Source organism: Psammomys obesus, unplaced genomic scaffold, assembly GCF_907164565.1.
Source record: "Psammomys obesus unplaced genomic scaffold, mPsaObe1.curated_primary_1811, whole genome shotgun sequence".
NCBI classification, from domain to species: domain Eukaryota; kingdom Metazoa; phylum Chordata; class Mammalia; order Rodentia; family Muridae; genus Psammomys; species Psammomys obesus.
In genome coordinates, this window is record NW_026596109.1 from 15,171,442 (window position 1) to 15,185,787 (window position 14,346).

Here is a 14,346-nt window from a genome sequence, read left to right on the forward strand (position 1 = left end):
GCGGGGGACGGGGGGGGGGAGGACGAGCGGCCACGCGCACACCCGGGGCCGAAAAACCCCACAAAACCCCACAAACGTGAGCCCCTCGGCGGGCGCAGGCCCCGGCCGCCCCCGGGGGCCCGCGGGGCCCTCTCCTCCGTCCTCCCCCGCGCGCGCCGCGGCCTCGGCGGCCTCTCCCGGGCCGTCCCGGGGGTCCCCTTCCACGACGCCCCTCCCGCCGGGGAGCCTCTCTTCCTTCCTTCCCCCTTTTCCCCTTGCGCAACAGACAGAAAATCGCCAGGCGCGGGCGGCTGCCACCGCTGCTGGGCTCGGGCGTGCGGGCGGGCGGCCGCGGCGGCTCCCGCGCGCGCGGGCTTCGGGCAATCGGCGGTGTGCGGGAGTGGGGGGCCCCCCGACCTTCCCTCGGGGCCCCCCCGCGTTTTATTCGTTGTGCGTGAATCACCCCGTTTCCTCTCTCCGCGAGGTCGGGCCCCCGCGGGGCGCGGCGCGGCCGGCCGGCTCGGTTATGCCGCGCGGGTGCGCCCCCCACCCCGTGGGCTCGCGCGTCCGTGGGCGGCTGCGTGTGACTGATGGCGCTGGGTGGCGTTGGACAGCGCGGCCGCCCTGCCCACGCCGGCTGGCGGGGCCCCGAGCCGCCTCGCGCTCCCCCGCTCCCCTCCTCCGGGGCTGGGCCGTGCGCGGTCCTGTCCGCCGGGGAACCCGCGCCGGGGGTCCGTGTCCTTTAGAGGTGCGTTGGCGAATAGCCGGGGGCGGGGGCGAGGGCTGGGGGGCGGGGAGAGGGGTCTCACATTTTACCCCAAATTATGATGTGCTGGGGGGGGGGCTGGCTCGCGGAGGTCTGCGCCTCGGTGTTGGGGTGTTGGGGGGAGGGCGGGCTCTCCCGAGCCGGAGGAGAGCGGACAGTGCTCCCCAGGGCCACCCTCTCCGCGCCGGGGCCCGAGCCCCGCTGCGCCCCGGCTCCGCCCGCCTCGGGTTGGTTCGGCGGGTGCGTCCGCGGCGGCTGGGAGCGAGGCCCGGGGGGGGGGGGGGGCCCCCGGGGGGGGTTTCCCGGGGGGGGGGGGGGGGGGGGGGGGGGGAACGCGGGGGGGGGGGGGGGGGGGGGGGGGGTAGCCACAGCGCAGCCCTGCACCTCCGGGAGCACCGAGGGGGGTGGTGGGGGAGAGGGACCCCGGCTTCCGCCGCGGGGGGACGCCTTGGCGATTAACCCGAGGCTCCGGCGTGTCAGGAGAAGGTGGACTTCCCCGGCAGAACGAATTTAAAGGCCCGAGGGGGGCCGGGGAGGGGGGAAGCTCACCGGGTCCGGCTCCCTCCCCTGCTCTCCCCTGCCCCACCTTCCCTTCTGCCCTGTCGGTCGCTGCAAAACGAGAGTCTCTCCCAGCTGCCGGTCAAACCCTCGAGGAATCGGGGGTCGCCGTCTGCAAAGGTGGCGGAGGGAACGGGCGCAGAGAGCGCCTCCCCGCAGCCCTCACCTCGCGCGGAGGAGAGCGAGGACCAGACGCGGCCTCCCCCTGCCTTTCTGCGGGGAAGCGGGGCCTTCGGGAGCGCGTCCTGCCTCCGCTCCGGCCCGGGGCTCGGCAGATGGGGGGGGGGGGGGGGGCTCCTAAGTTCTGACCCTGCGACCTGGGGACGCCTGTCTCGTCCCTCCCACCCTCTCCTCCCGCGTCAGGCAGGGAATCACGCCCTTGCGCTGCGGGGCAGCCGGAGCCCGGGCTCAGGCTGCGGAGCCAACCGCGTAGACGCGTCCACGGGCGGGAAACAAATTCAGCCCTACCGAATCGGGCGGACCCGTTAGCAGGGTTCCAAAAGGTTCCGGGCAGCCTGCCTGAGAGGCTGCTGTTGTTGGACCGAGGGGCTATTCCTGATTGGTCAGGTGGAGGGTTCTTTTTTTTTTTTTTAATGGGGGGGGGATGTGTCTGGGGGAGGGGGCCTCCGAACACCTGCAAATTGTCGGCGGGAAGCCCTTGGCTATTCTCCGGGCTGGCGGAGCACAGGAGGTAGATCCCAGCCACTGACCCCCCGTTTTCTCTCTCGCCCTCCCTCTTTCTCTCCACCCCCATCTTTCCTGGAAACTCGCTTTGGGCGCGGCAGACGGCGCAGGACCTCGCGGCTCGCTAAGTAACTGCTGGCCTCTCGGCGAGAGCCGGGGGAAAAGCCAGCGCCGGGGTCCTACCTTGATCCCTCCGCAGAGGTCCTAACCAGACGGCCCGGTCCCTCTAAATATGCCCCAGGTGAGCTGCGGGCCACAGTCCGGGGGGACGGGGGCGGGAGGCGGCGACGTCTGTGGAAACGGGGTTCAGGGTTGTGGGGGACCGGGGTGGGGTAGGCTCAGAACCGAGAAGGTGAGCGGAGGGGAGAGGTGGCGTGGTGGAGGGGGAGAAGACCAACCTAGGCTGACTCTTCCCGGGATCTTACGGCCACTCAGCTGCCTCAGGCCTCCGGCAGGGCCCTTTCCTTTTTCCGGCCTTCGATAAAACCAGCTGGTTGGATTATGTCGTGTGTGCCCCCCCACCCCCCGGGCCGCTCCCATGGTCTCAGTTCCGAGCACATTTCATAAGGCCGGTAACTTTATTGTGCCTACATCCGGGTGGCGCAGGCTGAGCTTGGGGCTCCAGGCAGGAAAAAGACCAAGGCCATCCCGGCTGAGGCCTGAGGCCTAACGAGCTATGTTGGAACGCATCTCCAGGCCCGAGGTGGCCGAGACCGTGTTCACCGGCGGGTTAGGCTGCGGCGCAGGCTTTGCGTTTCTCCGCCGACTCTTGTTCCCTTGTTCAGGCACAGATTGTCACACGCTGGCGTTGGGGCAACTGGAAGCTGAAGGTGGCGTTGAGGCTGCAGCCTGGGTCTCCGCAGCACAAAGAGCTGAGATGGTCGAGTGCGCTAGCCTAGTCCTGAGCCCCCTCCTTTTTCCATCCTCCCTTAATAAAAACAAATGCGTACAAAACCAGCTAGTGTTAACCCCTGGGCTGCTGGAGGTGATCCTGGTCTTAGGAGGGTTTCCCGAGGTTCGGGAGCCGGGCATGGGGAGTTCTCTTGGAAACCTTGAAGGTTTATAGCATCTGGAGAGGGTCAGGGTCAGCTTATCTGGCCTACGTGCTCCCTGTGGCCCTTGGGAACCTGCCTGTACTGATAGGGGAGCCAGAAGGGAGCTGGGGCTCGGTTAGTGCATGCAGGTTTGTTCCTAGGAAGCTGGGACTAGCGCTGGTCATTGAAAGCACACAGATGGCGGTGGCGATGAGGTAGGGGACAGCATCTCTGGCTTGTAGGTGTCACCAGGCGCTGGTTTATTTTGGGGGCACTTCACCAGCTAGAAGGGAAAGCCAGGGCGGCTACCACACTTCTGGTTCATTTCCGGTGGTTTTTGGTATTCTCTGTGTATATAGGCATTCTGTCTCCACTATAATCGTGAATTCAATTTCAGGGAAGCACCACAGACCCATACTAGCTCTGCAGCTTGTGTGTAACAAGTCTTGGGGAATTTCTTAGCCCAGACTGGACTAACCCAGAACAGCTAGTGTAATTGCAGCCGTTGGGTCCCCATTTGTATTTGGCTATAAAGAGTTTTGGAGGGGCCTGAAGAAGGTCCAGTTTCCTTTCCTTAACAGGAGGGATCAGTTCCCAGGATAACGATGGTCCTGGCGTTGCAGTAGCCAAATGGGAGCTCCATGTTTGTGTCAGTGATTAGACAGAACTGACTTGGGCGTGTGTGTGTGTGTGTGTGTGTGTGTGTGTGTGTGTGTGTGTATTTTTAAAATACTCCAATTCTGGCCAGTGAGTTGACCAGGTGGATTAGGACATTGGTATCAATGTCCTAATTGGTATCAAGCTTGACGACTTGAATTTGATCCCCAGTATCCAAGCAAAAGGAAAGACCTGACTGAAAATTGTCCTCTGAGTCACACACTAGTGGCTGTGGCTGCACCCTCATCCACAAATAAGTAAATGTAACAAAAATTAAAACGAAACAAAATAACCCAAATGTCCGATCCTGTGAGCAGAAATCTGAGTTTGAAGAGTTTATTTAGCCTGCCAAGGTGTGTGTGTGTGTGTGTGTGTGTGTGTGTGTGTGTGTGTGTGTGTATGCACCCATAAACGTGCACACCGAGGAGACAGGATCATGTTTAGGCTAACTTGAAATTCAGCATCCTTCTCAGGGCTGGGGTTAAAGGCACGCGCCACCCCAACTTAGGAGTTTACTGTATTTTTGTCTTTAACATCAAAATAACTCCTAAGTACCCTCCAACGTGGGATCCTGAGTCTTAGAGTTTCCGTGTCTGTCCTGTTGCCCGGCCAGGTGCCATCTGGATGAACCCGGGCCATGCAAGAACTCTCAAGCCGGTGGGAGGCGCGGTGGCTGTTTATCCTGGTTGGAACCGAGCAAGTTTCTGGGTTTATATGAGAGGTCAGGATACAGCGAGGTCTGAATTCCACGTTAATGCGGACTACCGACGTGTGTGCGCGTGGAGCGGGGAGGCCTCGCTGGCACAATTCAAGGGCCGCCTTGGTAATTCCTCCATCAGGAGGGGAACCCAGATCCCAGCGGCTTCAGGAGTACTTCCCAGGGCCTGGGTTCCTGGCGTCTTAGTGGGGTTTCCCTTCCAGACCTACCGTCCCTTTTGAGTACAGCTGGGCAGAAGGCGTGTGAAGGAGGGCAGGATCAGAATCCAGGGCCAGCTCCATTCACGGACCCTTTTCCCAGGGGTAGGATTAGCTCCCTGCAGAACACAGCGCGGGTTTGCAACCTTCCGCCTAGCTGGGGGAATACTGGCGGAAGGCGGCTGGTTCCTCTGGAACCTTTCTCCCGTCCGTAGCCGAGCCTAGCTCTGTTCCTGCAGCCTCCACTCCCTACTTCACCGCCGTAACGTATCTGGGTCTACGTGTGTGGCACTTGGGTGTAGCGGGAGAGCCGGGAGAGCGTCCTAAAGCACCTTGCCGGACAGATTCCCCGCCAAAACCAGAAGGGGGGCGGGAAGGATACGCTCGCTGGGGGCTGTGTCCCCTCCCCTTCCCCCGGGGCCGAAGAAGCAGGGACCGGGTGATCTTTCTTTCTTTCCTCTGTGCATTTCCTTCCTCCTTTTTCCCCTTCGATTTTCGTTTCACCGGCTGTATTTTTCTCCTAACGTTTCTGCCGTATTTTTCCCCCAACTCTGTCCCCACCTTTGGACCCTGTGCTCCTCCGGGGGGGCTTGCCCTACCCTCTTCTCCCAATCTAGAGACACCCCCACCTCGCTCCAGCCCCAGGCCCACGGGGCCCTGCACGCCGCGGGGTCGGGGTGCGCGTCCTCCCGCGTGGCGGTGAGTCCGTCCGTCCCCCTCCCCCCCCAGCTTCCAGCGCGTGACCTCCCCTCCGCCCCCCTTCCCCGTTACAGGATGACGGAGCGGCCGCCGGGCGAGGCGGCACGCAGTGACCCGCCGCTGGAGGGCCAGGACGCGGCCGAGGCCCGCATGGCCCCCCCGCACCTCGTCCTGCTCAACGGCGTCGCCAAGGAGACGAGCCGCGGCGCCGCCGCCCCGGCCGAGCCCCCAGTCATCGAGCTGGGAGCGCGCGGCGGCGCGGGGGGCGGCCCCGCCGGCGGGGGCGGGGCCGCCAGGGACTTAAAGGGCCGCGACGCGGCGGCAGCCGAAGCGCGCCACCGGGTGCCCACCACGGAGCTCTGCAGACCTCCCGGACCCGCCCCGGCGCCCGCGCCCGCCTCGGCCCCGGCGGAGCTGCCCGGAGACGGCCGCATGGTGCAGCTGAGCCCACCCGCGCTGGCTGCCCCCGCCGGCCCCGGCCGAGCGCTGCTCTACAGCCTCAGCCAGCCGCTGGCCTCGCTAAGCAGGTGAGTGGCCCGACCCCCTGCTGCGCCCCGGGGTCCGCGAGGGGCCCGGCGGGAGGGGAGGTGGCGAAGGGCTCCAGGACGAAAGGGCCTAGGGTGTCCCGCCCCTCGCCAGAGTAGGAACGGGGACCCCTGGGAGACGGACTGTCAGGAAGGACCAGTGGGACTTTGGGAACGGGTGCGTGCGTGCGTGCGTGTGTGTGTGTGTGTGTGTGTGTGCGTGTGTGTATGTGTGTGTGTGTGTGTGCACGCGTGTGGTGTCCGCCTGCCCCTTTGAGGATGCGGCCATGCGGATGGGTATGAAGAGCCGAGGAGACTGTTGATAACCGTGTTGGAGGGACTCTTTGGTTATGGGTTGCGGGCCAGCGTCCGGAAGCCCCTCTGCAGCAGAGTAGAGGTTTGCTGCGGAGGTTGGATCCTCCTCGAAGCTGCCGCGGTGGGTAGACGGGCTGGAGTGAGGGATCTGCCGGCGGTTGCTGAGGGCAGCTCCTCTCAACCTCTGCTGAGAGGCGGTGAGCCACGCTGTCATCTGCTCCTGGTTCTTCTGTCCCGTTACCTGCGGGGCCGCCAGGGAATAGCTGATGCGAGGTTCCTTGCTGGGCCCCTGTGGTGAGGGAAGGTGAGCCGCAGAATGTGGGACAGGCGATGGAAAAAAAAAAAATTCTAGGAGAAAAATAAAAAATTCTAGGCTCCATCCAGAAGGGATGGAGAGTGATGGAGGCGTGAGGCTGGTGGGAGGGGGCGCCCTGAGACCCTTTGTGGTGCTGGAGCTGCCACCCATCACTTCCGTCGCTGTCCGTCTGTGTCGGTCCTTGTCCCTGAGTGAAGGTCTGCCGGGCTTGTATGATTGCATCTGAGTGTGAGGGGTGTGTGTGTTTGTGCTCACTCTCTCTCTCCTCCCTCTCGCTCTCGCTCTGTGTGTGGGTGGTTGGGGGGCGCACACGGGCGCGCGCGCACGCGAGCCTGAGGACAGGAAGACCCCATTTATGCTTTGTTCCATATGTTCACCCGCTCTGCTTCCGTGAATGCACGTGTGAATTCAATCTGCAACTTATGCGTTGCAGGGATTAGGGTGCCTCAGGGGAAGGGGACTGCAGACAAGCAGGGAGAATCCACCTAAGGGACCCTTTTTCCTTTCGCCTCGCCTCATCGTGATCTACCTTCGCTTTGCTTTCCGCAGTGGGTTTTTCGGGGAGCCGGATGCCTTCCCTATGTTCAACAACAACCGGGTGAAGAGGAGGCCCTCCCCGTATGAGATGGAGATTACCGATGGTGAGTCTACACCCAGCCCTGGTTGGAGCATGTGCAATCGGGAGTATGGGGACAATGCAGGTTATCGCAGAGTTGAGAAACCCCCAGCTGCCAGAATTCTTCACCTTGCAGCTGAGTCAGGGCCGGCACTTAGGCCTGTAGGGTCAGCTCCCACTCTAGGCTTGATCCCTGCACTTCAGCAAGGATAAAGGAAGAGCAGAGGGGGCTGGAGAGGTGGCTCAGAGGTTAGGAGCACCGACTGTTCTTCCAAAGGTCCTCAGTTCAACTCCCAGAAACCACATGGTGGTTCACAGCCATCTGTAATGAGATCTGGAGCAGGTGTAGATGCAGGCAGAAGAATGTATACATAATGAATAAATAAATAATTAAAAAAAAAAAGAAAGAAAGAAAGAGTAGAAACACTTCATGTTCCCAACTCCAATTCCCTTACTCCTTGAATTGAATCTTGAATCCACTTTGGACTCTCTGGCTAGAATTGTGCCCTCAACAGGGGATCATGGAAGCAGGTGGAGAGACTCACAGACAAACTTTGGCAGGGAGTCTTATGGAAGAAGGGGAATATAGAAGGACCCGGAGGGGACAGGAGCCCTACAAGGAGACCAACAAAGCCAAAACAAAAAACAAACAAACAAAACAAACCAAAAACCTGGGCCCAGGAGGGGACTGACAGCATCAACCAAAGACCATGCATAGAGAGGACCTAGAACCCCTGCTCATATGTAGTCTATAGACAGCTCAGTTTCTATGTGGGTTCTCTAGTGAGGAGAGAAGAGATAGTCTCTGACATGAACTCCGGTTGCCTGCTCCTCGATCACTTCTCCATGGTGGGGTGACCTAGCCAGCCCACAAAAGAAGAGGATCCAGGCAGTCCGATTAGGACCTGATAGGCTGGGGTCAGACAGTAGGGGAGGAATACTGCCCCATCAGTGGACTAGGGGAGAGAAAAAGGGAGGGTGGGTAGGACTGGGAAGAGATGAGGGAGGGGGCTACAACCAGGATACAAAGTGAATAAATTGTAAAATAAAGAAAGAAAGAAAAGAAAAAATAACAAAGAGTTTATTCCCAGGTCTGTTATGAGACCCCTCTGTACCTCCTCCACAGTCTGGGCTGAGATCGGGAGTGGCTTATAGTGCCACGGAATAGATAGATAACCAGGGGACTCAGAATTGCTGGAAACTCTCTGAATGTTCTCTGGCTTGGGTGAATGGAGATCTGGAGCCCTGCCTACTTCTGCCAATGTTGACTTGACCATACCAGGCAGGAGGTGGGTTTCTGCAGGCTTAGGGGGATTTCTAAGGGATGCTGCCTGCCTGGGGGCCCAGTAGGAAGTGTGTTGAGGCTTGTAGAGAACTGGGACCACGACTGGGAGTTTGTAGAGAGTGTGTGTGTGTGTGTGTGTGTGTGTGTGTGTGTGTGTGTGTGTGAACTTGAGCTTCTAGAGACGGTTCTAGAGAGGAAGGAGCTAGAGTCTGACAACACACACACACACACACACACACACACACACACACACACACACTAGCCCAGGATACAGATGCATATAAGAACCAAGATAGAGTGACTTGGTGCTTCTGGGTGAGAGAGAGTTCTCCAACTCCTTGTAAGTTCTGCTGTCATGGAGGTACTCCTGGCTCCTCTTTCTCTGCCTGTCAGAAACCGATCAGGGGATGGTGAAGCATGGGATCTCCTCCATACAGGATTTTGTTTTTGTCTCGTCCGCAGCTTGACTCCCCCCATCAACATGTTGTTAGAAGCCATCATCCGCCCCCCAAGGGTGGTGACAGCTATCATTGCTGCCATGTGTTGGATGCCTATTGAATGTCTCAGGCTTTTTTTTTTTTTTAAAGTCTGGTCTTTGTGTAATTCTCAACACAACCCCATGAGGTTAATTGTCACAGATGAAGACATTGACTCTCAGAGAGGTCAAGCAACTTGTTCAAAGCCATAGAGCCAAGTCTTAGACCATAATGATAACATTGCCCTTAAGCTTTAGAGTAAGTTCCAGATTCCTCCTTGCCCTCCACAGTCCTCCACAGTCTGGCTCTCACTGTGACAATGTTTATAATACCCCCCTGTTCACCTAGCTCAAGAGCATTAGCCATGATGCAGAGGGTTGGTCCCCCTATGCCACAGCTGAGATGCCCCCTCTTTGGTCTAGAGGTCTGGGAACAGCAAATCGCTTTCTCCGAGACAGTCCAGTGTAGGTGTGCCCCATAGGTTTGTGGTGTTTCCCCATTCTGGATCTGACCCTTAAAAAGCTTCAGGGAACTGCAGGGAGGGCAAGAGCTGAAACATGGAATGTGGGTCTAGGCACAGGCAATGAAAGAAAGGCTCCATCAAGATGAGGTGTCCACTTGGACAAGCAAGTCCCAGACGGAGCACCTCCTCCACCCTTAGCCATAAAGTTACCAGTGGACTCAGGTGGCCTCTTAGCCTTTTCCCTCTCCCTGCCCTTCCCCACCTCCCATGCTTCCAATCTGAGCCCTGGACCCTGAGGTTACTAGACGAGGATAAGCAAGGATCCTCAGTCCGGGCTGTCCCTTCTGTACACCGAACTTCCGGAAGGTTGTCATAGGGCCTGTGGCTCTGTGGTGGCGGGGAAGCAGTAACCTCAGCCGAGGGCTCAGGAATACTGGTGGAAGCTCTGTGTCTCTTCTGGCTGCGAGAAGCCCAGGCCATGCTCAAATGCTTGGCGCATTGCCCTGTACACCTTAGGGGCTGCACACATGTGCAGTCTCAGTGTGACAGCGTGTGGCGGTCATCACTGGCCCAGAGGCAGTCCTTAGCAGCCTTTTCTGAGCCCAGGGATGGCTGTGCGTGGTTGTCTCTCTATTCTTCTCCTGAGGTCGGGGTCTACAGGTCTTTCCTTTCCCTTCGGCTCTCCACCCTCTCCTCCATTCTCCCACCTGCCACTGTGAAAGGTCACTTGAGAAACATACGCTGAGCTTGTACTTTGTGCCTCTGTCAGCCCTGGAACTCAATTTCCACCCTTCGTTCTGTAGGGACCCATGAGATATGGACACTGCCCCCTTTTTTCTCTTGTGCCCACCATTCCAGTCAGGCTTTATTCCCCTCCTGTGTCTAGACTGCTTTGCTTCCACCGGAAGTTTTTTTTTTTTTTTGTTTCCTTTTACATAATGCTGCTGCTGAGAAAAGTCTTTGCCAGCTACCTTAGCTAAGGACGGTAGCCTCGTTACATCTTTTACTTGCCAGTCTGCCCCTTGGGTTGTGCTTCTCATTTGTTTGCTCCCTGTTCATCATCTCCCATCTCCATTAAAATGCAAACTCCATGAGGGTAATGACTCTGCCTGAGCCAGGTAGTGGTGGTGAATGCCTTTAATCCCAGCCTTGGGGAGGCAGGGGTCAACAGATCTCTGAGCTCAAGGCCAGCATTGTGCACGTATAGAGTTAGTTTCAGGACAGGACAGTTAGTTTCAGGCTACACAGAGAAACCCTGTCTCGAAGAATTTTAAAAAATAAATAAATAAAGACCATGCCTGTCTTGTCTTCTTTTCTTACTTAATGCCTACCACCGTAGTAGTTGTTAGTGAAAAACCGGTGGACAGAGAGTAAGAGCTGTCTCTCACTTAGTGAAGGCTGACGCAGAAGCCATTATTGTGGGCATTTACCCTGTGTGGTGCACGACCTGAATTACGAGTACTATTCTCAATGTGCAGAAGAAGACACTGAGGCAGTGTGTTCTGGTCGGAAATTGAACCCAGGTCGTCTGGCTTCAATCATCCTTTAATATCTAAGGGCTCTTGGCATAGGTGATTGAATGAGATAATGGCCCTTGTTTAGTTTGGTGTAGCGAAGAACACCTTTAATCCCAGAATGTGGGAGGCAGAGGCAGGTGGGTCTCTATGAGTTCAAGGCTATCTTGGTCTGTATAATGAGTTGCAGGACATCCAGAGCTACATAGTGAAACCCTGACTCAAAAGAGAGAGACAGAGAGAGACAGACAGACACACACACACACACAGAGATCGAGAGAGAGAGAGAGAGAGAGAGAGAAGAAAGAAATATTAAGCAGCCAGATGTGGTGGCATATGCCTTTAATCCCAGCACTCAGGGAGGCAGAGGCAGGCAGATTGATGTGAGTTCGAGGCCAGCCTGGTCTGCAAAGTGAGTCCAGAACAAGGCTACACAGAGAAGCCTTTTCTTGAAACAAAAATATTAAATTCTGCACAGCCCATAGGAGGGGCCTAGCACAGTCAATTAGACACACATCATTTATGGAAGGTGATGGAGAGGAAGGGTTGTGAGATTGGTAAGATAGGGCTGGAGGGATGAGGAGCCCTCTGATGGTCCCTGCTTACTTGTAACCCAGGTCCTTTCACCCTCAGGTCCTCATACCAAAGTAGTGCGGCGCATCTTCACCAACAGCCGGGAGCGCTGGCGGCAACAGAACGTGAATGGGGCATTTGCCGAGCTCCGTAAGCTGATCCCCACGCACCCACCAGACAAGAAACTAAGCAAAAACGAGATCCTGCGCCTCGCCATGAAGTACATCAATTTCTTGGCCAAGTTGCTCAATGACCAGGAGGAGGAAGGAACCCAACGTGCCAAGCCTGGCAAGGACCCCGTGGTGGGAGCTGGTGGGGGTGGGGCAGGGGGCGGCCTACCCCCTGAAGACCTTCTACAGGACGCACTTTCCCCCAATTCCAGCTGCGGCAGCTCTCTGGATGGGGCGGCCAGCCCGGACAGTTACACAGAGGAGCCAACCCCCAAGCACACGGCCCGCAGCCTCCATCCTGCCCTACTGCCTGCTGCAGATGGGGCTGGTCCCCGGTGATGTATCTGGGGCTGCCCAGGGCCAGCAGACAGGGGCTTTTAGGTCCCCGGGTTGCTTGGCTTCAGGGCAGATGGGATGAGAAGCAGGGCAATGGACTTGATAAACTTCCCTTATAATCTGAACTTTGGGAAGTCCCAACTGACCCTGGCCAGGCGTTTCTGTTTCCTGCCCGGAAACGGAAAAGGAAAACGAAGTTAAGTAGTAGGTACTTTATCCGAAGATGGCACGGTCCTCTCCCTCTCCCACCCCCCGCGACGTCCCAGTTATGAGGCTCAAGTGTCAATGTTTTTGGTCTAGAGTTTGTGAAACTTGGTTTAGATAAGATCTGGGGTTGTTACCTGTTACCTGAGGCATCCCTAGGCCTCTGCCTTGCCTTTAGCCCATCCCGAGCTGGCTGGGGTGGCTTTTGTGGCAGCTTCTGTTCAAATATATAGGTACCCAAGAGCTGCCCATTTCTTGAGCCCCATCTTCATCCAGGTCCGTGTTGATCCATCCAGCTTGCCAGCTGCTGCAGAGAGTCAAGCCTCGAGGTGCCTTCTTCAGGGCCTGGTTGGAAAAGATGGCCAGAGAATAGACAGCCTGCTCTCAACTAGCTGGGCCAGAAAACCCAACAGCCCTTCTTGCCCCAGGGAACCAGAGCTCCGCTTTCTCCCCGCTGAGACTTGCCTTTCTATCCTGTGGCTGTGAGGACCAAGTCAGCAGCCCTGAGCATGCTCTGTTAGGCTGTGTGCAGGCACAGAAAGGGAAAGTGACATTAGGGTGAAACGAAGCAACAGTGTTTGGGGCTCTGGGTTTCAACTCCTGCACATGATGGTGTGATGATGCATTGCATGTTGGTGCTGGGGCTATGCAGCCCACGGGCTTCCCCAGGGAGCTGAAAGGGAAGCTTTCTTTTGCAAGATGTCTGTTGGCTGATGGTCTGGACTTCCAAATGGAGTACAAACTGTCTTGTAAATACTCTGTTAGGGATTTTGCTTGACCAGTTTTTGGTGGCAACTTTACGCCATGAACAACCCAAGATGCAGCCTGCTGCTAGGGCAAGGAGTCCAGGCACAGGCAAGGCCCTGGCTGAGACCTGGGCTCGAGTATTTGCTCAGCCTAACTTTTAAGTACGCCCCTGTCTCGCAAAGTGCAGGCCCTACGTGTGTGCACGGTAGGTTGATTTAATGCGATGTGAGTGGCCCCCTCTGGAAGCTGTACATGAAACTTTTGTAAAGCAAATCCTCCTCTGTCTCTTAAAGAAGTAACCCCTGCAAGTCATTTTTGTAAAGTGGAGAATTCTTTTGTCGTACAGACAGCTCCCCCAGGGTTCCTCCCCTGTGTCGAACCAGTAGGTGGGCCCGATTTTTCGTAAGGCTAGGCCTGCCTATAATGAAGTTCAAGCTCATGGAACAAACTGCACAGAAGTCCTATGTCTGCCATTGCACCGCTGTCACCAGCTCTTCCTCTCTTCCTCCAGGCTTTGCCTTTGAGCCCCAGGGAAAGCTCCATCGTGTGATGGAGGAGCCCATCACTTCTCTGTTTGAGTTTCAGCACAATGGCTTGTACCCACTGCGATGTTGCCTGAGTATAGACTTAGGCAGACAGAGATGGCTCCTGGTCCTCTCCCTATCTTCTTCCTATTAAGTGCTGAGGTCCCCCAGGCATAGGAACAATTATGGCCAGCTACTAAGGCACTGTGGTCCTTGTCTCATCACATTGTGCTATATATCGCCATGAGCATTAAGGTTGGTTCCTAAGCATCGCTTGGGTGTCAGTCCAAGGACTCAGACCCATGAGAAAAAAAATGGAACAACTGTCCCGGGCGCTAAGCTTGTTTGTGCTTCTCAGTGGAGCAATGACCTGGGAATGAAAAATGTGGATCTTGTCGGTGGGTTTCATGAGAGGTATCACACACTTGCCAGGAGCTTAAGCTGTGGTTCCCTTCCTCAGCTTGACAGCTTCACTGGACAGTGAACTAACACTGACGTTGGAAGCTCACTGAGTCTGTAAAGAGTGCCGTGCTCTGGGGGATGCAGCGCAGTGGGAGAGAAGTACACATGGGCTTCTGGGTTCAGTGCCTAGTGCAGACACAAGAGAAGCTTCATTTCCTTTGGTGGCGACCCTGCTGTGAGGTTCCGGCCAGAGTTCAGGCCCTGGGCAGTTGATATTTGTGTAATTTAGGTAATAAAATACTTTCCCTTGAGCTATCTAGATCCTCATTTCTCAGGATTAATCTTAATTTCTCCCTGATCCCAAGGCAAGAGACAGGAGTGGGAGAGGGAGAGAGATTGGGGGCATGGGCAGTGCCTCTAGACTGCTAACATTCTAAAGGGGCGAGACAGGGAAAACCAGGTGCTTGGTCTTTGTACGATCTAAGGAAGACCCCGAATTCTGTTTTCATACTCCACACCCCATATCTTTCTTTCTTTGCCTCCTCCTCACTCTTGAAGAAATGGCAACATCACAAGAATAATATCTATA

At 56.9% G+C, this 14,346-nt stretch overlaps 1 protein-coding gene across 2 annotated transcripts; it reads left to right on the top strand.

Annotated features, from left to right (window-relative positions):
• Positions 1-387: 387 nt before the first annotated feature.
• Tal1 (TAL bHLH transcription factor 1, erythroid differentiation factor) lies at positions 388-14,068 on the top strand. Of its 2 annotated transcripts, XM_055628705.1 has the most exons (5): positions 388-727; positions 2,089-2,228; positions 5,367-5,819; positions 6,997-7,088; positions 11,435-14,068. In XM_055628705.1, the coding sequence occupies exons 3-5, from the start codon at positions 5,368-5,370 to the stop codon at positions 11,881-11,883; spliced, it is 993 nt and encodes a 330-aa protein (XP_055484680.1). In that variant the 5' UTR covers positions 388-727; positions 2,089-2,228; position 5,367; the 3' UTR covers positions 11,884-14,068. The 2 variants fall into 2 exon arrangements, with proteins under 2 accessions (XP_055484680.1, XP_055484679.1); XM_055628704.1 differs by lacking the exon at positions 388-727 and having other exon boundaries at positions 1,984-2,228.
• The last annotated feature ends 278 nt before the right edge of the window (positions 14,069-14,346 follow it).

What these genes read in the sequence shown, in the direction of transcription:
- Tal1 (XM_055628705.1), top strand. Translation starts at nt 5,368, where the DNA reads ATGACGGAGCGGCCGCCGGGCGAGGCGGCACGCAGTGACCCGCCGCTG. An exon ending in CCGCTGGCCTCGCTAAGCAG is followed by an intron (nt 5,820 to 6,996) that starts GTGAGTGGCCCG and finishes TGCTTTCCGCAG; the next exon opens with TGGGTTTTTCGGGGAGCCGG. An exon ending in TGAGATGGAGATTACCGATG is followed by an intron (nt 7,089 to 11,434) that starts GTGAGTCTACAC and finishes TTTCACCCTCAG; the next exon opens with GTCCTCATACCAAAGTAGTG.